The sequence below is a fragment of the Prionailurus viverrinus genome, chromosome A1, assembly GCF_022837055.1.
Source record: "Prionailurus viverrinus isolate Anna chromosome A1, UM_Priviv_1.0, whole genome shotgun sequence".
NCBI classification, from domain to species: Eukaryota; Metazoa; Chordata; class Mammalia; order Carnivora; family Felidae; genus Prionailurus; species Prionailurus viverrinus.
Window position 1 is genome coordinate 132,689,963 of NC_062561.1, and position 23,946 is coordinate 132,713,908.

At 36.6% G+C, this 23,946-nt stretch overlaps 1 protein-coding gene across 2 annotated transcripts in view; it reads left to right on the plus strand.

Moving 5' to 3' along the window:
• CWC27 (CWC27 spliceosome associated cyclophilin) overlaps window positions 1-23,946 on the plus strand; it is a 191,420-nt gene that overhangs the window by 24,942 nt on the left and 142,532 nt on the right. For both annotated transcript variants that reach the window (XM_047872567.1, XM_047872573.1), the window contains exons 8-10: window positions 5,412-5,491; window positions 6,451-6,484; window positions 7,733-7,887. In XM_047872567.1, coding sequence (XP_047728523.1) covers window positions 5,412-5,491; window positions 6,451-6,484; window positions 7,733-7,887 — 269 coding nt within the window. The remainder of the gene's footprint in view (window positions 1-5,411; window positions 5,492-6,450; window positions 6,485-7,732; window positions 7,888-23,946) is intronic.

The following is a 23,946-nucleotide window of genomic DNA, read 5'->3' on the forward strand; positions in this document are numbered from 1 at the left end:
AGTAAAACAAACAAAATGTTTAATTTACACTGAATATCGTGAACTTGATAAAAGCAATTTGTGTTTGCTACAAGGTTGAAATGCAAAAGGAGAGCACTGCAGATAGTGTTGTCTTGCCCTTTATGTTTGCTCTCAAACCTGAAAAACACTTCACACAGTGGAAAGACTAAATTCGTTCCTTTTTGCCAAGAAAATTGCAAGCCACAGTCCATTATCAAATGAATAGTATAGGCCTAGTATTGTGTCATCATATTTCTCTCATCTGACTCTGTGCTGTGTGATAAAATTATCAAATGTTTGTTTCTGACCCTCAAATCTGTATCTTTTAGTTGGCTTATTCTTCTTTTCACCAGCTGCCTACTGGCCATCTCTCTCTATTTGAATATCTCACTAGTAATCCAAGCCCTAGCCAAGGCTTAGTTCATTATCTTTGTTTTCCAGACTTCTCCCTGTTCTGTGACTTCTTTTTCCACTCCCTGGTATCAGTATCCTCTAAAGAAAAATTTTAGATTCCGGTGTTTTTCTTACTTTTTTCTCTGCAAAACCAGTTTGTTGCAGTATTCTACCAATTTTTCATCCATAACATATCTTAAATCTATTTTTCCTTTTAATTTTTTTTGCTACTATCATTCAGGCCTTCATTTCTAGCCTGGGCTGCTGCCTTAGTCTATAGACTGGTCTCCCAAGTTCTTACTCTTTATTCTCTTTCACTCAGAACAGTCTTCCTGAAACCCTGAAACCTCTTTAAGATGTCACAGTTACACTCTGTTAACTCTAGAAGTAAGGCCATGATCCCCCTTTACCAATTCTGCCCTTTGGTCTAATACTTCTTCTTCTTCTTCTTTTTTTTTTTTTTTTTAATGTTTATTTATTTACTTTGAGGGAGAGAGAGAGATCGCAAGCAGCGGAGGAGCAGAGAGACAGAGAGAGAGAAAATCTTAAGCAGGCTCTGCACTGCCCAGAGCTCCATGCGGGACTCAATCTCACCAACACTGAGATCATGACCTGAGCTGAAATCAAGAGTCAGATGCTTAACTGACTGAACCACCCAGGCACCCTTGTCTAATACTTCCTAAACCATTTAAAACCACTGGAAAATAGGTCCAATACTTCCTTAAAAATTAAAAATTACATTCCTACACCCCATTTCAGACCTACTGAATCAGAATCTCCAAGGAAGGGGCCTGACAAGCTGTACTTTTAATGAATTCCCTGGAATTCTTATCAGGGAAATGTAGGAAACACTGTTAGCAGACCTGAACTATTTGCTGTTCTACATAAATGTTTTGTATTTACTTTTCTGTGTGTCTTTGTTCAAATTTTTCACCTGCCTGAAGTCCTATCCCATTCTGGATGTCAAAGTCATACTTATTTTCAACACCTAAAATACCATCTTTCTAAATGTCTTTTCTTAATTGTTTCTTTTTCTGATCTAACCTTTGCTTCTCTTGTGACAGTTAACATTTTCCTTTTAATAACATCCATTTTGTTTTATTACACAAGAAATATGTGACTATGTTCTCACTGTATACTACTCAAACATTATACCCTTTTCTTTCTTCCATATTAAGTGTGTAGAGTCCTGGGCTGTGGGCTCTTTGATGGTAAACTGTGTCATCTTTGAGTGACAGTAGGTTGGAGTAGAGATAGCATGGATTTGGGATCATACACACTCATATTGGCACTTTGCTTTCCACTGATACTTTGTGACCTTTACTTAGTCTCTCTGAGCCTTACATCTCCTCCTTGTAACATGAAAATACTCTGAACCATTTAGATTGTGAAATAAGGACGTGGGTAGTCATTACTTCGATACAATATGCAGTCTTGGAAAATGTTTTTGAAAGTCAAATGTCTTAAACAGTATACTCTATGTTATAATCTGTATTATATTCTCAGAGAGCTAAAGAATATCAAACAGTCTCTAATATGATTGTGATTATTATTCAGACGCTGCTGCCCTCATGTTAAAGCAGTCTAGAGGGTTGGGTTGGCAAAAAACTTCACCAACAATTTGGGGTTGGAAGCCTTAACTCCACACAACTGCCCTAGTGCTCTTACTGAGCACTCCCTGGGGCTCCTGGATCGTAGCTTGAGCAGCCTTGAAGGGTATCCTGTACATCATGACCCACCAACAACCCATTCTCCACATGTGAATGGGTCTCGGCACACTGTGCAGAATCTTTGGCTTACCGAATTTAGCTATTTGGTCTGTTTATATAATGGAGACATGAATAAGTTTAGTTTGAGAAAATACAACAACAATAAAAAATCATTGCAGGTTGTTGACTTAGAGGAAAGGAAATTCTCTAGAGGGCATGAGACAAACTCCAGAGCCAAAAAAAAAAAAAAAAAAAAAAAAATGGAAGTATATTTTATATATTTTCCTTTTGTACTATTCTTCAGACTTTGAGAACTGTTCCAATACAGTTTACCTTTGGGGTTAAATGAGACCTTGCTAAGAAAAATGAATGCTAGCCTGAATATTGGAAAAGTATGACCAATAGATAAAAGTAAGACTTACTGTTTTTAAATGTATGTAATAATTAGAACCAAAGTCAAGTAAGTGTCTTTTACAATGACGAAGAACAATTTTCAGTTTCACTGGATGGATGAAATTAAATATTTCTAGAAGTCTTGAAAATAATTGTTTCATTATTCATTTGCTTATCAAGTTCATTGACTCCACAGTGTGTTAAGCTTTATTCCAGAACCTGTCTAACATCACAAGTTAATAATGCTGAAGTCTGAACTGGGGCTTTGGGGTTTTACTTTATGTGAAAGTAGAAATAAGATAGAACCCCTCTGGTTTATGGATTATCAGTGTGGGATTACAGAGACAACTTCACCCCACTCATTTATTCCTGACAAAGTACCTCTCCCACATGGGTTAGCTTTCCTTCATTATTTATTTCAGTATCTTTCTACTACCTGATAAAATCTCTTTTAGAATAATAGAATTTTACAGCTCAAAGGGATCTAGTCCAACTTCCTTCCTTTATAGATGAGGAAACTGAGACTCTAGTTAAGTGACTTGCCAGACTGACTTCATTTCCTTTTTGATAGGATTGCATGATAGGAGGATGCCATAATAACATATCTTGAGTTCTGGAAAGCATACTGTCAGAGTCTTGTGGACAACACGAGGAAATGTGATCTGGGAGATATTATAGTCAGATGGGTTTATAGTTGATTGAATACTTCTGCCCAAAGAGTGCTTTGTTGTCAACCTGTGCATGATTATTTGAACTAGGAAGTTAAAGTGGAATAGGAGTACATGTAAATTCTGTACTTGAACTTAATGCAATCAGCTGAATAGGTATAAGACTTTATAGGCCATAAGTCCTAGTTGAATTATGAAGAGTAAGGTCTCTGAATAAGGAATTTAACATTCTTTGCATTTCGGGGGATCACATTTGCAGCATTTTGTTCAGTTCAGAACACATTTAAGAAGGATACTGACAAACCAGATGCATTCAGAGGAAGGGAGGATCTTGCGGAGGATGGGGATGAAGCCAAAAACCATTGCACATGGAGAATGCTTGACGAGCTGGATATACTTTGAAGATGTAAAAACTAAGTGAAAATGTGGTCCTAGGCTTCAAACATTTGGAGAGTTTTTATCTGGAGGATCCCTGCCTTTGTTTTGCTTTCTTAAATAATAGTTTTATTCAACTGTCCGTACTGGTTTAAAGTTTACTCCCAAATCTTTGTGTCTAATTTAAAAACAGATGTCAGAAAATATTTTTCATGTGAAAGTCTACAATCAAACAAGCAGTTTTCAGTGAGGCAAGTTAAGTGGTAGTTTCATTATAAAGGTATCTCAATAGCTAGATTTAAAAAATAGTAAACTGTGCCACATTCATAGTGATACACATAGCATTTCTCTCACTGCAAGATATGCTAACATTTTTACCTCAAATCCCAAGTTATAAAAAGACTCTTTTTCTCACCCACAAAAAGTTACATGGATGGACAAATATACCACTTTTGAGAATAAAATAAGAATGCTTTGTCCTATTCTCATTTATTCCAAGAAATTAAAGTCTCCCAAAAGCTTGGATCTGGGGGTACACACAGCATGAAGACTGCTGCCAGGCCTTTTGCACAGAAGTTGTCAGAAATGTTGAACAGTCTAATTTACAAACTGTTCTGGCCTGATTAAATTGTATTAAACTTTACTTGTCCTAGTTGTTTATACTTAACTAGTTTTAAAAAGATGTTAATATATTTGTATTCATCTCATATTTCTGCTGTAACTAATGACTATCAATTTAGTGGTCTGAAGCAAAACAGATTTTATATGGTACATTTCTGGGGTCACAGGTCCAAAACAGGTTTCCCTGGGCTACATACTGGGGTATTGGCAGGGCTTCCTTCCTTCTGGAGGTTCTGGGAAGAATCTCTTCCCTTCACTTTTCCACCTTTAGAGCTCATTTGCATTCCTTGGCTTGTGGCGCTTCCTCTAGCTTCAAAGCCAACAATAGCCCGTAGAGTCTTTCTCATGCTTTATCATTATGGGATGAACTCTGCTGCCTCCCTCTTTCACTTGTAAGGACTCTTGTGATAACATTGGATGTACCCTGATAAACCAGGATAATCTCCCCATCTCAGAATCCTTAATTTATCCACAAAGTCCCTTTTGCCATGTCAGGTAACATATTCACAGGCTTTGAGGACTAGGATGTGGACATCTGTAGGGGGTCATTATTATACCTACCAATCTCTTTGTATCTAAACTGTAGTCTATTCACTATACCTAATAGCAGACATTGCTTGTAGTTTGTTTTAGTTCTAGAAGGTAAAACTAGGACTGGTTGGATGGTTAGAAATTACACGTGGATTTTTTCCCCTCCAATTAGAAAGAGAACTGTCCAAGAAGAGAAGACTAGAAGAATTTAAAAAGGGTGGGGTATGTGTGTGTGTGTGTGTGTGTGTGTGTGTGTGTGTGTGTGGTGTGGTTGTAAGCTCCTTTCAGGTGTTGAGATACTGGTTAACTAGTCAGCAGTGATGTCAAGGAGATTCCTGCTTTGGGTGAGAGACTAGATTAAGTGGCCTATGAGATCTTTATTTTTCAACTATTAACTCTGGTTCTGTGCTAAAGGTCAGAGAATGTGATCGGGTTCTTCAGAGAAACAATACATGTATATATGCAGTTCTGTGGTAACTTATTTTGAAGGATGTATCATTTTTTGGAAGAAAAGGTGTTTTTAAAATAATATTTTCTGCCAATGCAAGAGTTAGCTTCTTACTTATAAAGCTTTAATTTATGCTGAAAATTTCAGGAACATATATCTTTTGCTAGCCACATTACAGCGGTACTAGATTTTATGTAAATTTGTTAACTTGCCCTTTTGGAAGACTATTTTATTTCTTCCTCACTTATGATTATATCATATATTTCTTCCTAGAGCATGAAGGGAAAAAGCAAAAGTAGTCATGACTTGCTTAAGGATGATCCCCATCTCAGTTCTGTGCCAGCTGTTGGAAGGTTAGTATGCTACCAATGTGATCTCAAATCCTTATTTTCTGGCTCAGATATTTTCTCGCTGCTTTTGTGACAAAATGCTCTGTTCTCTTAAATCCAGTTTTTTCCACTCAGACAAAAAACAAAAGCATTTTGTTGATGGAGATAGTAGAGGTTCTAGCATAATGGAGGGAAGCACACTGGCCTCTTACACTCATCTTACTATCTATCTCTGTTGAACTAATTAAATTTAAAATTAAGTGCTAAACTTTTAAATCTTGGGATAGTTTGAATAGGAAACTGTTTGCTTTTTTTTTTTTTTAAGTTTAATATTTAATTCGAAGTTGCTTTGAAGCATTTTGTACCAGTTGGCATGATGAGTAGACAAATCAGAGTTGAAAAGTTTTGTGAAGTCACTGTATTTTAGACCAATTCATTGAGTATTTTTTTCTGACATATTTTAGGAGTTAACAGAAAACTCTCTATCTTTGTTGCTTCTCTCTGAGAAGGGAGCATGTATTACTGTTAAAAGAACTGCACATGATATTGGGACAATGTCTCAAATGGGGATTAAAACACTATTGTACTGAATTTAGCTTGTGTTACAAAATTCTATTTCAAAAAAATCTTTTCTTAATATCCTGGTAGTTTAAGGATTTGGCCTTTTCAGCCAGAATATGTCAAGCCAATGGAAGAAATTGTTTTCTCAACTCCTCTGTTCATAAAAATATCACTATTGGTTGTTATTTGCTTTTTTTCTGTTAATTCTAGTGAATTTGTATATGTGCTAATCGGGCATACTTATTATTCTATTTGTAAAAATGAATCTCTTTTAGAATGTTTCTGTTTGCTCTACAATGCCATTCTGAAATTCCTATGTTTTGAACTGTTAATCCCAGCAAAATATTCTAAATTTTGATTAGTGCATAATTTTATTAGTTTCATTTTGAAGGTAAACTTTACTTGCTTTCATTTTTTTGTAGCGAAAAAGGTGATGCAGCAGGAGATTCAGCTAATGTGAGTATTAATCTTACTATAAATATAGTTTGAACAATTAACAAAATTTTAAAGATCTGAAAAGTAAATCATTTATTTTGATTGAAGTCTTTCCTTCCAAGTGTGCATGCAGATGTGTATTTCCCTACAAACTGAAATCATACGTATATGAATTTCTAGCCCATTTTTCTCCCTCTCACTACTAGAATACTCAAAATTCAGATGTCATTGATTTTATTTCATTGTGTTAAAAGTTTAAATGTTGGGGTGCCTGGGTGGCTCAGTCGGTTAAGTGTCCGACTTCGGCTTAGGTCATGATCTCACGGTTCGTGAGTTTGAGCCCCGCGTCGGGCTCTGTTCTGACAGCTCAGAACTTGGATCCTGCTTCAGATTCTGTGTCTCCCTCTCTGCCCCTTCTCTGCTCACAGTCTGTCTCTCACTCTCTCAAAAATATGTAAACATAAAAAAAAGTGTTTTAAACAAAAGTTTAAATGTTGATGCGTGGGCATCCTACATAGCGTATGGGAAAATGCTTAGATCAGTCATTTATAGCAGTATTCCTTAATGTACACAATTCAGAAGATTCTCGTTCAAGACTATAACGATCTTTATTAATTGTATTGGCTATTAAAGCTGATTATAAAAAAGACCTAAAGGAGGTGTAAGAGCAAGCAGTGCAGGTGCATAGAATTTGGGTGTTTCTGAATGGAGAGAACGCCAGCGCTAAAGCTGACTGGTGTTGCCGGCCTGGAGTTGTAAGAGATTGTGTCAGGGAGTACAGACTGTACAGGGTCCTGAGTGAGTTGAGGGTCCCCTGGAGGATTCTGAGAAGGGGAGTAATTGCTGTGACTTCAATTATAGTAAGAAATCTAAGCTTCTCCACCTTCTCCTCATCTACTTGAATTAATCTCTGGTTGAGGTCGGTATGCTGGCCAACTGCCTGCAGAAGTTACATTTCCCCTGGGAAAGAACAGGAATGTCGACAACACAATATCCTGGGTGATACAGAGGGAGCACGGCCTGTGCTGCACAGAGGGGCTGTGTGTGAAAGGAGCAAACACTTCTTACTCAGGTATCCCATACTGATGTAGTTGGCCTACAGCAGACCATACAGGTATTCCCGCCTGTAGCAAATGCTTCAAGTCCTTACTAATTTAAAATAAAAAAACAAAACTGGCTTAGAATGCAATGTGGAGAGTCGGAGATGGATCTCTGGTGGTGTGAGGAGATGTGGGATGTCTAGCAAATGCTGCATTTCAATTTCTACAGGATGGAGAATATGAAGGTGCAGAGCATGATGAATATATTGATGGTGATGGGAAGAACCTGATGAGAGAAAGGATTGCAAAAAAATTAAAAAAGGACACCGGTGCAAATGTGAAGTCCACTGGAGAGGGAGAAGTGAAGAAGTTGGTTACCCGCAGGTGAGTCAGTTATGGTGCTTCCTGGTGTCAGTTGTCTTTCTCTCCTTCACTCTAAATTAGTATTGAGTCCTCTCTTCCACTTCTTTTTCAGAACACTATTTTCATAATGTTTGATAGATATGCCAGTTGTGTGTTAGCCTGTTTGGGGACCTAACATACAGTTCTAAAGTACTTACAGCAATGGTCCCTCGAGTCAAATTCCTCTTCATTTTCTCTCTAATCTCTTCTTTAAAAGCCCCTACAAATTTCTATATGTGGGGCAAGCAATATATTAGTTAGATGCGGAAGGCCATGTTTGTCTAATACCAATGCAAGCCGTAGAGTAACATATAGAATGAAAAGCCAAGTCCTTAGATTTAGGTGAGTAAAATATGTCACAACTGGTTATGAAAGTGTGCGGGCCTGAAAAAATTCTTAAGTATCTTTTCAACTCTGATTTATACCATATACCCCTCCTAATCTCTGTCAGAAAAGAAATTTCAGCAAATGTCTGATAGCGAAGAGTTGTTAAATTTTGTGACTCAACACTATATTCTGAAATTCAACTTAACTGAAAAACTCTCCTTTGTGATTTTATTATTCAACTTTATGGTATACATTTTAAATAATACTGCCTTAAAAATGTTTTCTTTGGATCACCTACATTTGGGGATAAGATGGGTGTAACTACATATAAACAACATTCTTATTTTTTTTTTTAAGTGTATTTATTTTGAGAGAGAGACAGAGAGAGTGAGCAGGGGAGGGGCAGAGAGAGAGAGAGAGAGAAAGAGAGAATCCCAAGCAGGCTCCACACTGTCAGCACAGAGCCCGACGTGGGGCTGGAACTCATAGCACCGTGAGATCATGACCTGAGCCAAAACCAAGAGTTGGATGCTTAGCTGACTGAGCCTCCCAGGAACCCCAGCAACATTCTTAATTTTCTGCTATGTTTCTCCACTTCATATAGAAAAACTTAAAAATAAAAGGCATTTCCCTATTGGCACTGCTTCGGTTCCTCAATTTTTTCCTTCATGTAACCTGAAAAGTAATTGTCAGCAATCTCCACTGATGGTAATAAACCCTTATATTCAGAAATCGTACTTAAATATAGTAGATTAACATTGGGCAACTATTGACAATGTTTTAGTGATCATATATGAGCTTATATATCATATCAAGTCTGTAACCTTAAGTCAGATTATACATACAATCAAGGATGCTTTTTCTCTCTCATTTTCATTCAAAACATGCATTTTCTAATTTTTAAGAATGATGAATATGGTACAGGTTAGGCTTATAATGTGACAAAAAATGCATTTTGAATTTTTAACAGATGAAACAAATAGTTGTTATGCTTAAGTGCTTAAGTCCTCAATTCTCCTGTCTTACTGGCTTTAATACAAGTTGCAATATTTATACACCCTGTAATTAATATAACTTATAATTTAACAGAGCTGACTTTTCTTTAAGTACTAAATAAAGCTTATTTGGCAAAATTTGCCTTAATAAATAGTGAAAACACCAAAACATCTATTTTTAACTGTTCCCCTCTTCCCCCAGATTTTCAATATTGACATCCTCCTCTCTCCCTCCTTCATCTTACCTCTCCTGCCCTCAAAGAGAAATAAAAGAAAAATAAGGAGGTCGGGATAGAGAAGACAGTACAGGATTTCAAAGGGAAAATACAGTTTTTCACTCTTACTTAGAAATTTCCACATTTGTCTCATGAACACTTATTTTGCGTACAAAAAAAGTCCAAAATTATTAGTTAGTTATAGCAGCTTCACTATAGTTTAACTCTCAAGTTAGTGTTATGTTAAAAAAATAAAAGGGTCAATATACTGGGACTGAAATAATTTTATAAGGAATAAAATATGATATTTAAGTATTTCTGATGTTTTAAAAAGATATGTGCTGGTAAAGATTTAAATCACTGTCTTTCAACCTTTTCAGTACATTGAGGTCACCTAAGAATAGGCCCCACCCCTGACTAAGTCTGTCAGAAATTTTGGTACGGCATCCTAAGGTTAAAAAAGCACTATAGGAAAAAAAAATAATAAATAAAATAAAATAAAATAAATAATAATAAAAAAAAAGCACTCCAGGTTATTCTACTGAGCACCTAAGGTTAATTTTAAGTTTGGGCTTAATTGGCGCTGGTCTTTTGGAACGTCCTATTTTAAAGTTGATTGTAAAGAATTATTTTTTTGCCTGTAGGTGGAGCTCAACTGCTGCAAGTTAATCCTATAAACCAAATTCAGCTGTCTGCCCTATTTTTTAGCATCCATGTAGGGATTCATAATAAAAGACCAAAGGATAAAATCAGACGTAACAAGCAGACCAAATAGTTAGAAATCGTTGGTTTGTTGTGATGATTATAATCATTATAGAAATTCTGTCTTTGTGTAATTTCTATCAAATGTAATTATACTGTGATTACTCTTCTAAATTATTTTCATTACATTGAAATATGAATCAAAAAAATACTGACACATACCCTCAAATTATAATCATTAAACATTTGATAGAAATATTTCAAGGTTAACCAGAGTGGTGTTAGTTTTGATGTTTGAACAGGTTCTGGTTTGATCAGCTGTGTTCTGTTGACCCATGATATTTAGTTGACCTTTGTCTTAAAACAACTCTCTTATTGGTAAAGTTAAGTCCTATTTGTGTTTTAGTTATGACTGATGTTAGGTTGACTGAATATGAAATATCATTCTTATGATAGTACCAGGAATTTAGATACGGATATTGAAGTTGGGATGGAAGACCTAATGAGTTGGATTGAACTTTAAGTTACGAGGCAAGGGGTAATATAGTCGTAAATACCTCCTGAGTATACTCCCCGAGGCCTGGGTGAACACCCAAATTAGATGGTGCCAATTGTAGCCTCTCCAGTCTCTCTTTGTTGGGTTTGACATATGTTACTAGGATTTCTTAACTTCCCATTGTTTCTAGCTTCTCAAAAACATTTGTGAGCTTTCTCTCAGCCTTGGGGATCTGAGTCTCAATATGATCAGTCACAGGAAGTCCAGATTCAAAAAGATAACACCAAATTTAAATTTCAAACATTTAGAAGATAGTATGCATTTTTAAATTATAGTACAAATTTTAAAAGATAATACAATAACAGATTGAAATCCGCAGACCTTTTAACAACCCTTTTTTAACCATTAGAATCATCATCTCTGAGAAGTCCCCCTCTTCTGTTCAACAGAACATTTACAAGCAAGGACTGCATTAACCATTTAGACCATTTCTGCTTCTATTTACCTTCGTTTGCTCTGAGATGTCTACTGAAGCAGACATTTAAAAAGAGGAAGAGTGGGGCGCCTGGGTGGCGCAGTCGGTTAAGCGTCCGACTTCAGCCAGGTCACGATCTCACGGTCCGTGAGTTCGAGCCCCGCGTCAGGCTCTGGGCTGATGGCTCGGAGCCTGGAGCCTGTTTCCGATTCTGTGTCTCCCTCTCTCTCTGGCCCTCCCCTGTTCATGCTCTGTCTCTCTCTGTCCCCAAAATAAATAAAAAACGTTGAAAAATAAAATAAAATAAAAAGAGGAAGAGAAAGAAATGCGAGATATATACCGTGGGTAACTTGGTCTCTGAATAAAGAAAATTTGCAGGTATTATCTCTTTGGTATGGAATAGCAGATGATTAAGCTATGGAGCAGTCCCAATTTTAATGAAGTTTGCATGCTAACTTGTACTAGAACTTGCTTTTTATTTTGTATATGTTCTTTCCTAAGCAGTCATTCTACTCTCAAACATATGTTACTGTTGTAGCCAGATGCTGCAAGAACTGCTATGTGCCAGACAGTGCTAGACTCCAGGAACATGAAAATAAAGGCACATGTTCAAAATATAGTATATGAGTGCAATTATAAACAATTAATTACAATTTAGTATGTCAAGTGCCCTAATAGACGTGTCTACAAATTATTATGGATGTTAGGTAGGCAATATATATTTCTGGGAAACAAAATACCAGGTCAAAAAATAGTTGAATGTGGGGCACTAGGGTGGCTCAGTCGGTTAAGCGTCCGACTTCTGCTCAGGTCATGATCTCATGGCTCGTGGGTTTGAGCCCTGCATCAGGCTCTGTGCTGATGGGATTCTGTCTCTCACTCTCTCTCTCTCTCTCTCTCTCTGCCCCTCTCCCCACTCACACTCTGTCTCTCTCTCTCTCAAAAATAAATTAACATTGAAAAAAAGAGTTGAATGTCCAATTGCCATTTTTGTAGATCAAGAATGGACAAATATCATCAATTTCATAAATTATACCCTAATGCTAGAAAGATAAACCATTTTTTGGAGCCACTATTGGAAACAAATAACATTTTAGCATTAAGTCTAATCCTTGAAATTAGTGTTGTATAATACCCCAATGTAGACTAGATGGTTTATTTTACTGCCTTTATCTGTTACATTTAAAATTTTGGAATAGTAAAAATTATAATGTAAACCATACCATCATTTGGCATTTCTGGCAAGCTTCTACTTTTCTTCTGTTTGGGTCTTTATAGCAAGGATTTTTGGATATTTTGAACAAAACTGTTTCTTGGGCTGTTTGAACTAAAAAAAACACTTTTAAAATGCCCAGTTAGTTCATTGAGAACCTTAATCCATATCCAAGGAATCACCTTCAAAATAAAACAAACAAACAAACAAAATCCTTGAACTTCAATTATATACTTCAGAAATTTGACAACCCTACTGTTTTTACAATTAGATTTCAAATGGAAGACAGGAAGCAGTGAAATGCCCACATGGGGAAGATTCTCCTGTCAAAATGGAGAAAAAGCATTTGCATCTCTTTAGAATGTATTGATTTGTATTATGCTTGAGAGTTACATTCTATTGATCTGGTAGTATCACTTGTTTTTGGAGAACGGAGTTGTACATTTGAAATGTAGCGTTGAGATTATGTGCAGAAAAACATTTCTTAAGTTATTCAAGCATTTGAGGAAGTATTCTCTACCCTGGAACAAATCTAGTCACATTGACGAGTTGTGAAATTCATTGCTTTACTACTTTCTTTGTCTATACATTGTGAATTCACCTATCAATTAAATTGGCAAAATACAGAAGAAAGAGGCCACTCAAGATGCAAAGATCTTTGTTTAGCACAAAGTTAAAAACACATGAAGTTGCACAAGGGCCTGAGGGAAACTTAGAGTTAGTGATTTTATTTTTTCCTCTCGTCTTTTTTTTCTCTAGTTTTACTCTTTGTATCCTTTCCCCCCAAAGTGTTCAGAGATTTTACCACCTTTCAGGTATGGCTTCACTTTTGCACATTATTTTGAGTTTCTCCTTTGTACCAAGCACTGTGCTAGGTCCCGGGATGCTCAGATTAGTAAGTCCAAGTTTCTTCACAAGTTGCTTAGTGTCTAGTAGAGACAGCTGTATGAACAGATAAGGGCTGTGAAGTGTTCATAGGTGCTGGAGCCAGAGAATCATTCTGTTATTCCACAAATATTTCTTGTTCTACAGTGTGACCAGACCACTGATTTGCCAAATCAATTTATTTCTCGAATTTAACCTCTACAACAAAGCTGCAAGATATAGTCTGTATTATGATTCCCGTTTTACAAAAACAAACAAACAAACAAAAACCACTGCACTTAAAGAGGTTAAGTGATTTGTGTGTAGAAAGTGGCAAAGCTGGTGCTTCAACCTGTTAATGGTCGGACAGCCCCTCCAGAGCCCAGAGAACAGTTGGCCGGGGCCAGCTTACTTGTGTCCAGCTGAAGTGAAACTCTCACATCAAATGTTTCTAGCAAAGGTATGACATCATGTTAGAAATATTATTCTACATAAGTGTAGGGGATGGGCTGGAAGAAGGAGATCAAAACACAAAGACACATTAGTAGATTATTAGTCCAAGGAAGAGGTAATAAGGGTTAATCCACTAAAGTAGTATCTATGGGGATGGATTTAGATGATAAGGAAGCAAAAGATTTGGATACAGGAGACCCAAAGGAGAAAGATATATTCCAGATGACTCCTAGGCTTGTGGCTTAGATAACTGGCTGAGTGGTGGTGATAGGTATTGAGACAGGAATCCTGGATGTCCCTAGTGGTCCCCTCAGACATTTTTGTCCTTTTGTCCTTTCTGATCTACCTCAGTGTCCTGCCCATAAACACACTGAATTGCTTCTTTTATTAGTCAGCTTAAGTTAGGTTATGCTATGATAACAAACAATCCCAAAATCTCAGTGGGTTAAAACTAATGTTTGTTCTTTTGTTCTGGCTACATCCTGGCATGATCTGTGGATCTGCTGCATATCACTTACATTGAAGGGTCCAGGATGAAGGAAAAGCCTCTGGCCGAGAGGCACGGCAGAGGAAAAAGAGGGACGATGGAATCATATGCTAACTCTTAAAACTTCTACTTAGATGTGGCATCTATCACCTCACCATTTTGTTGGTGAGAACAAGTGATGTGGCCAAGCCTGGTGGCTCTGGTGAAATAGAGACATTTTACAAGGTAGAGCAGTAAATGCTTAGAAACAATAATGAAATCTCCTCCAGGCTTTGTCCTCTAACCAGGAATTGCTATAAATACTTGTAATTGTGTAATAAATCTAGTCATTGTCTTCCTGGTAGGACAGAAAAAGACAAACATTACTTAACTGCCATTATCTGAATTTAAAAAAGAAGGATATCAATTTCTAATTATTATATGCTTTTTAAAAAATACAAAATTCTAAAGGAAATTCTGACTTACCCATCTGTCCAAAAGGGGTGCAGAAGAACATGATGAGTATCTTCCACAAGTTTCACCAAAGATACAGAAATACTTCATGTGCACATAATATTAAATCATAATTTTTTTATTAGCTATCTTAAGGATCCTTTGGTTGTGGGGAATAGAAACCTACTCAAAAACTCATATTTTTCTATAAAGTGATTTTACATATAAATAAACTAAAGGGATTTCTGCATAAAAGAATAGAAGAGTTGCACAGAATCCAAATAAAAGAATTGCATACAGGCCTGACAGGAATGGCTGTTGTCACAAACTTATGTTTCTCTCCTTCTGCGTTCTCAACTCTCCTTTTGTCTGTTCATTTGTTCTCTTCTACAATCTTGTGTTTTCTCAGTAGGGCTCTTGCCTGTTGTCTCCTGCAGTTCAGCCCTTCCGAAGTAATTGCTTAGATTTCTGTGTCCCAAAGCCTGACTTTCCAGAGAGAGAATCTTACTGCCTTGGCTTGGGTTAGCCATCCATTGAGTTATGTCATTGGTGGGGACAGTGATGGTGGAGCGGCTCTTAGAAAGCCATGAGATATGCAGGTGTGACAGAGATGCTATGTCCCTTCATCTTCCACTACCCTACTTATTTAGTAATGAGAACCCAAATATTTAGATGGACTCTTGACCGCCTCATCAGATGACATTCACCATACTTCTTTGTAGCCGGGCAAGGCCTTGTGACCGAATTCTTGCTGATGAAATGAAACAGAAGTGTATCTGACTCTCAGGCAGTCTTTTCTAAAGGAAAGAGGGAGGGGGCTAGCCTTAGCAAAACAGAAATTGAAAGAGCCTGGGGCCTTAAAATCCTCATGGAACCACAATTCCAACTTGGATTGCCTATCTCTGGAGTTTTTCTGTGTGGGATAAAAGAACCTTCAAGTTATCTAAGTCACGTTATTGGAGTTTCTATTAAGTGTAGCAGAACCTGAACCTAACTGATAGAATAAGGCTATTTCTTCCAGGGCTAGGAGTAGGGTAGATTCCCTAATATGGGGATGTAGGCAGAGAGGAAATGAATAGCTGCTTCATTGTTTTTAATAGGTTTCTTAGTTGGTTTTCTTGTTGTTCCTAGAGGAGAATCATATTAATTATTGACACCCAACAGCTTCACTACTCTTCTCACTTTTGGCTGATCCCCTTGCTTCTTATTTCATTATGGAAACTGAACCAGTGAGAGAAAGTCCTCATTTGCCCGCCACCAATCTACCCATCTGCATCGGAATTTCTATGCTTCTTTCTGACAAAGGCAACCCCTGTACTCTGTGCTCTGGTCCTCACACCCTCGGCTTTCTTACACACTTTGGCCAGGCTATTTACCTTACTCTAGTGGCTCACTTCAAAGGCAGCATACTGTCCTTCTTGCTGTTTCACAGACATGCCAAGCTCATTCCTTTTTCAGGCCTGTGCACTCTGGGTTACCTCAGCTTGAAAGTTTCCTCTCTAAGATAGTCTTAGTAACCATTCCTTCTCTTGTGCAGTTCTTTGCTCAAACAAACATCTTTACAGACCACACTATTTAAAATAACTCCCTCCAGGTGTGCCTTGGTGGCTCAGTAGGTCGAGCCTTTGACTTTTGGTTTTGGCTTAGGTCATGATACCATGGTTCATGAGGTTGAACCCCACATTGGGCTCTGCGCTGCCAGTGCAAACCTGCTTGGGATTCTTACTCTCCCTCTCTCTCTCCTCCCCGGCTGATGCTCTCTCTCTCTTTCTCTAAGTAAATAAACTTTAATTAATTAATAATTAATTAAATTAAATAACTCCCTCCATGCCTACCAAGAGTGCGTATTCGAATAACCTAAAGACAAATTTTTAAACTTTGTTTGGCTTTTACAAAATGCATGTGGTAGGACCCACCCCCCTCAAAAAACAAAAACACAAAACAAAGAAAAAATCATTCAGCAAGTCTAGCATGTGATTTTCTCATAGTTTTTGTAGCCAAATAATTAGTGTTGAAAATATACATGTTACGTAACCTTTTCCTAAATGTTGGGAGCATAGGTGAATAAAGGTAAATAAGGTTAAAAATTAAGTTTGGATCCAGATTATTTGTCTTTTTTCAGTGCTAGGCTCAGATGTTTGTAGAAGACAAGGTCACTCTATTCTAGGAAGATAAAGTAAGAGGGTCCGTTCTGCCAGCCAAAATCAGTTTTCTACAAGTTCTATAACTTTTTTTAAGAACGATTGCCTTAGTGTTTCATCAACATTAATCTAAATGAGTGGATTTTGTTCTCTCTTGTTCACCTTATTGAATCTTTGCCTTTATTTAAGCTTGTCTTTTGAAAAGTAGACACAATATAAATTATTTGGTAATGACCTACTTTGGAGAGGAATCTCACAGAATTCATTACAGTTCTTTCCTACCTTTTTGCCAACTTTGATATGTTAGTAATATTTGATCCCTCTTCTCTCCTTAGTCTCATTGTTTAGATATTGCTACACTCTGTGTATTATTAGTTCATTCAATATATATGTGTATTCATGTTGATTTCAATGTGTTTACTATTTAAATGCACCTACATGGGGGCACCAGGATGGGTCAGTTAGTTGAGCATCCGACTTCGGCTCAGGTCATATTCTTGTGGTTTGTGAGTTCGAGCCCCGCATCGGGCTTGCTGCTGTCAGTGCAGAGCCCACTTTATATCCTTTATCCCTCTCTCTCTGCCCCTTCCCATGCTTGTGTTCTCTATCAAATAAAAAAATAAATAAACATTAAAAAAATAAGTAAAAACTAAATGCACCTATGTGAATGTTATAAATAGGATTTCCATTATTATTTTGAAGTACACAAGTAGCTTACTAGATTTTTAATATTATTTTATATTTGATTTGTTACTTTCACTCACTTAAATTTTTCCTTTATTTTAAAGATCCTTAATGCATTTTCCTGCTATTGCTAACTGCTAATTTTGTCATGTCAACTAGTCTGCTTTCTGTTTTCAAATTTATGGTATTGACTTAGCTGCTTCTTTAAAGAACTATCTTATTTAAACAGTCTCAAATTTATTACATGATCATGGGTAGGTCTCTCTTCCTACTGAAAAGCACTTTTCTTGTGGTTAAAGGTAGATTAATTGGCATATGAGCTTAAGTACCAAATCCTTTCTCTTTAATTTGTGTTTTCACTTATACACACACACACACATACACTCTCTCTTAACAGATAGGAAATTAGACTTGTTCTTTGCTGCATATTTGATTTTCTTGGTTCTGTGAAAAAGGATGTTTTCTTAACTTCAAAAATTATATAATGACTTCCTGTTAATTTTTCTTCCTTTTAGATAAGCACTTACTTTTTTAGTCTTATTAATCATTACAAATTAATAGAAATTTTCCAGATATGCTTATTTGTTCACAAGACTGACAGTAACGTGAAATATCTTAAAGACAGTCTTTGTTAAAGGGAGTTAAAAAGAAAACCCCTTGGCTTGGCTTCCAAGAGTTTAGAAAGATATCATGTAGGGCTCATACAAAGGCTAGAGTGTTGTAGTCCTTTTATTTTATATCCTGCTGCTGTGTGGTAAGACTTGGTTTTAGATGTACTAGGTATGTACTTGCCCAGTCACCTAGAAAAAAGGATATGTAGCTGACCTGTGAAAGTACATTTAGTGTGATAGAAGGTAAGAATGTCTGATCCTGATGCTTCTAGAGAGTAGCCCAGAAATTGAAGACCAGGATAACATTGCAAAGTTATTAGCCAGCCTTAATTGTTTGGCGTTATGTTCATTATTATATTCTCAGGTACGATTTACCAGTATTCCAGTGGAGTTTTAAAAATTATGCTTTCTGCATTTTATTGTTTTAACCTCTGCTGGGTAGTATGGAAAGAATTTTGGAACAAAATGTGTTTACATTTTAGCCAATATTTAAAGGTTTTGCTCGTAGTTTTTGTAGCAAATGAATCAGTGATGAAAATACACATATCACTTAACCTTTTCCTGTATGTTGGGAGCATAGGTGAATACAAGTAAATAAGGTTAAAAAGCAAGTCTGGATCTAGATTATCTGTCTCTTACAATGTTAGGCTCGGATGTCTGCAGAAGACAAGGTTATGCTCTTCTAGAGAGACAAAATGAGAGTCCTTTCTTCTAACCTAGCTAGCTTTGCTTCTAAGCTGTGCCAGTGAATAGCAACAATTTTAAGTAGGAATAAGGGGACATAACACCTGTTACAGTACATAAGCCCAGCCTGCAACAAAAATGAAGCGCCTAACAGCCTGGCCTCCAGAGGGGGTTGCAACCTAAGGATGGTAGGATTGCAGCACCACTGCTTTGGGTCTTTTGTGCTGTGGCTCTAGGATGGAAGGATGTCTGCATCACTTTGATTCCTGGAGTCTTAAAGTCTTAAGATAATAGAGAGCCTTGTATAATGTGGAAAGGCTCCTATTAACATAATTTTCACAAAATACTGATAAAATACTCTTTATTCCAACAAAAAAGCATAAAAGGAATGTTTCTGTATGAGAAAATTAATTTTGCTTTGTTTTGGCTAAAAGTTTCTAGAGTAACATTTGAAGAATGTCTGTAAGTTCATACTGTATGTACCTGTGAATGGTTCTTTTTTAGAACACTGTGGCTGCTGAATTTTTGATTAATATCTGGCACCTAAGCCAGGTTAAAACAAAATACAAACAATTGAACCCCTTACAAAGCTATGAATCTGACATGGAAATAGGTTATGCCAAAGGATTCACCTCATCTGGGTTGTTTAAGGTTGAAAACTCTGTTTCCAGGCAGAGCAGTTGCCTAGCCTTAGGGTATTATTGCCTGTTACAACATTCTTGTTCCGCTTCACATCAGCCAGGTTCTGTTCAGTTCGCTTTTTGATGTTGCTGTTACCTTTCTGTTTCAGATTCTTAGAACAGAAAGCAATTGTTATTTGGAGCTATGATACCTTGAACTAGGGATACTTAAATATATGCTGGTTATAACCCTCTAGAACATTACATACCTATTAAATCTTACAGAGGAAAAAAATAGATGGCTAATGGATACAGAGAGGTATCAATGGAACGGAATACAGAGCCCAGAAAGAGACTCACATATATAGTCAACTGATAATTTGACAAAAGTACAAAGACAGTTTGATTGAGAAATGATAATCTTTTTAACAAATGGTGTTAGAGCAACTGAAAGTCTATGTGCAAAAAAAATGAACATTGATACCTACCTCACACTGTATACAAAAATTAACTCAAAATGGATCATTGACACTGGGGCTCCTGGGTGGCTCAGTTAAGCATCTAACTCTTGATCTTAGGGTCATGAGTTCAAGCCCCACGTTGAGCTCCACAATGGGTGTGAAGCTTACTTTAAAAAGAAAAAAAAAAGGATCATGGGCTTAAAAGTAAAACTATTAAGCTTCTAAAAGAAAACGTAGGAGAATATCTTTATGGACTTGGTTATGTTAATGAGTTTTAGATACAAAAAGATGTGAAGTGCACTAATAAATTGGACTATATCAAAATTAAAAATTTTGGCTTTGAAAAAGATGCTTTTAAGGGATGAAAAGACAAGCCACAGACTGGGAAGCAATAGTTGCAAATTATATATCTAATAAAAGACTTATATCCAGAATATATAAAGAATTCTGAAAACTCAACAATAAGAAAACAAACCAATTTAAGAAATGAACAAAAGATCTGAGCAGATATTTCACCGCAGATATATGAGGCAAGCAATATATGAAAATATGTTAAATGTGCATCCTTGCTGACATGGACCACCATTGCAGACAAGGGTTTAAAATTTCTATGTATTATTACATCACATTTTAATATATAGTGAATAAGGAGCTAGGAAAACAAGGTTAAAGCTTATCTGTTTTTCAATCTGGAACTTGACTAATTACATCTACCTACAAGGAACCCTAGGGCTTACAGTCTAATACTGGCTCTTAGTTTTGTATTTTACACAAAATGCCAGAGTTACCCACCAAAGCATATGAATAGAGTGGTTTTGCAAAGAGACTAAGGGGAGAATGGTGAGGCCAGACACCTTTCTAATCTTCCTTCAGCTGTACTTGCAAAGTTTAACTCATCCAAGATTACTCTCCAAGCAATGGACAATCCAGGATTTAAACACAGATATAGTTCACTTAACTGCCATTTTATACTTCCCCTGAGATGAGGCATAAAGAATGGTGGGCCAGGATACAGACAGTACATGCAAAGGGATTGGTGAGAGTTTGATATCCTGATAGTTGTGGGAAGTTAGGTATACAGGGACAGACATCTGCAGGAATTATGGTAGAAAGTTTTAGAGAAGTAAACTGGGGCCAGATCAAGATGGGCCTTGTATGGCATATTTAGAAACTGGACTTTGTCCTTTAGATGGTGGGAAACAATATAAAAGTTTTAAAATTGTAAAGTGACATGATTAGCTTTTTGTCTTAGAGAGATCATTGTAGTAGTAGCATGGAAAATAAACTGGAAGGAGACAAGACTACAGGTTGAGGAGATCAACCAAAGACTGCCTTAATAGTCCAAGTGCAGATAAGTTACAGTGAAAACTCAGACCAAAACAGTCGTTCTGTGTGCAAGGTAGTTTGCATTCAGCAAACATTCTTCCAAACATCTACAATATGCACGTGGTGGATAGAAAGATAAAAGATACTCCCCTGCCTACAAAAAAGCTCTCAGCTGAGCCAAACAGATAGTCATCTGTACACAATGAACTCTATATAAAGCAGAAGTTCAGAGAAAGTACAGTAGCTTCATGGAGAAGGGAGAGATTAATTTTGATATTACGGATCAGGAAGTCTGCATGTATGCAAAGTAGATAGCATTAATACTAGGCCTTGAAGAAGGGGTAAAGTTTGAATAAGAGGAAATGGGTGGGGAAGGGAATTTCCAGTAGAGGAAACTGAGAAAAGTGAGGAACAATTTATGTGAATAGAGGAGAGGATATCGTTGGAAATAAAGCTGGAAAGATAGGTTGGGACCAGATCATAAGATACCTTCCAGGATAGTAAAGTGCAAATATAACTCATTTTGCTTGATTTCTGTGTTTATTCAAGTGTACAGAAACACATAGATCATCTTTTTTCACCTAGAGTAAACCAATTTGAAAGATTCAAGGTTGGGTGAATAATGGATTTCTACATTTTTGGACAGGAGATATATGAGTAGGAGGGTTTGGTGGGGTTACTGTATTAGACAATTATGTTTTACTTTCTATGATTTGCAAGTGAACACTAAATCCCTATAGTAAATGAGGTGGTAGTTTAGGGAGAGGAATGAATCTACCTAGTGACAAAATGAGAAATTTTAGGGGTGCCTGGGTGGCTAAGTCGGTTAAGCCTTCAACTTCAGCTCTGGTCATATCTCTAGGTTCGTGAGTTCAGTCCCTACATCGGGCTCTCTGCTGCCAGGGTGGAGCTGACTCAGGATCCTCTGTCTCCTTTTCTCTGCCCCTTCTCACCCACCCCCCTTAAAAATAGAGAAACACTAAAAAAATTTTTTTAAAGAAAAATTTTTATTTCTAGCACTATAATAAAATTTTTATGTAATTAACATTATTTAAATTTAATAACAGTTGAGGATTACACAATCATTTATTCTAAATGAGATATGAACAAGTCAGCATTTCTAAATGTTTCCTCACCTATAAAATGTGATTAATACCTGCCCTTCCTGTCTTAATAGGGTTGTGGTCAGTCATGTCAGATGAAATAATGCATATGAGACTGCTTCTAAAACATGATGCCATTGATGGCCTATGATTATAGAGTTTAAAGTGCCTTTGAGGGGCCCTTGGGTGGCTCAGTTGGTTAAGCGTCTGACTTCGGTTCAGGTTATGATCTCGCGGTTTGTGGGTTCAAGCCCTGCGATGGGCTCTGTGCTGACAGCTCAGAGCCTGGAGCCTGCTTTGGATTCTGTGTGTCTCTCTCTCTGCCCCTCCCCTGTTCTCTCTCTCTCTCTCTCTCTCTCTCTCTCTCTCTCAAAAATGAATAAACATTAAAAAAAAATTTTTAGGTGACTTTGGTGCCACACAATCCAGCCTTCTGATTTAACAGCCTTAGAACAGCTCACTTTCTGGTAGCTCCTTCCAATCAGGCCATATTCCAAAATAAAATGAAAAATTAATGCCAGGTAATTGACAGTGGTTATTGAGCAAATACAACAACCACAGTATCTAAGGGGATGTATGTTTTTAAGAGGTATGACACCACTGAAATAGAAGAGATGAACCCAGTCCATGGTGACAGTTTGGGGACACAAGCCAAGTATACCTAGAAAGAAAATTAGACACTACTGCCCTTCATAAACATGCTGGCTCTCCCACCTCCCACATCCTCTCTCTTGACTTCAGAGAATGTACTTTACATCAGATGTGATTATTGCCTAAATCATGCTGTGTAAAACATTGGACACATAAAATTACTTAAAATAATACATTAAAAAGTACAAAATGGTGCAGACAGACTAGGTGCTCTAAATGCATAGGAAATCCAAGTAAAATGGTGTTGAGTCAGATGAGGTTAATTAGTTTTCCTGAAGGTTTGTTTTCAGGCACGTTTATACTGCCAACTGCAAGACCGTAAAATGGAGTAAGTAGATTATGGGAGTAATTTTGTAAGTAAAAGAAATAGTCTCTTCTAAGATAATGAGTTTGCTAATTTATTACATTTCACTTAAATTGTTAATTACTATCTTATTTCATTTGTTTCACTTTGAATGTTCATTAAAAAATGGAAGTATTATTTTTGAGAACATCCTGTTTATACTAAAAACTTAATGACAACTGCATAAAACAAAAATAGCATGTGTCTACAAATGTGATTACGGACATGTTCACTTAAGAAAACAAATTTAAAAGATAAAATTCTAACTTTAGTTAGTGTATCCAACAGTTTTATTTTAGAAAGATAAATGTCCTTGCTGAAAATTCAGTGATGACATTTATTGCTTAGGAAAACATGTTGCTATAATTTTCCTTCTATGTGATTTTTAATATAGCACTTAGAGAAACACTTCAAATCTTACTAAACAAAACAAACATAAAATATCACTTTTTAATATGAAGTACTGGCAAAAAGTAAAATAAAATAAAATAAAATAAAATAAAATAAAATAGTACTGGCAATAAAGTTTTCCTGTCTACTTTTAACACTATAGTTCTGCTTGAATTATTTCCAATACTAGAACCTTGGTATGCCAAGAGTTAAGATATAGCTTAAGAGTTTTAAGATATGATTCTTTTTAAGTTTTTTAATATTTGACTCGATGAATGGAGTATTTTTATGGAATGACATTACTTGATTTTCTGCATTTGCTAAGTTGGTGAATGATAAGCTAGGCTACTGCAGATAGTTGTGCAGAG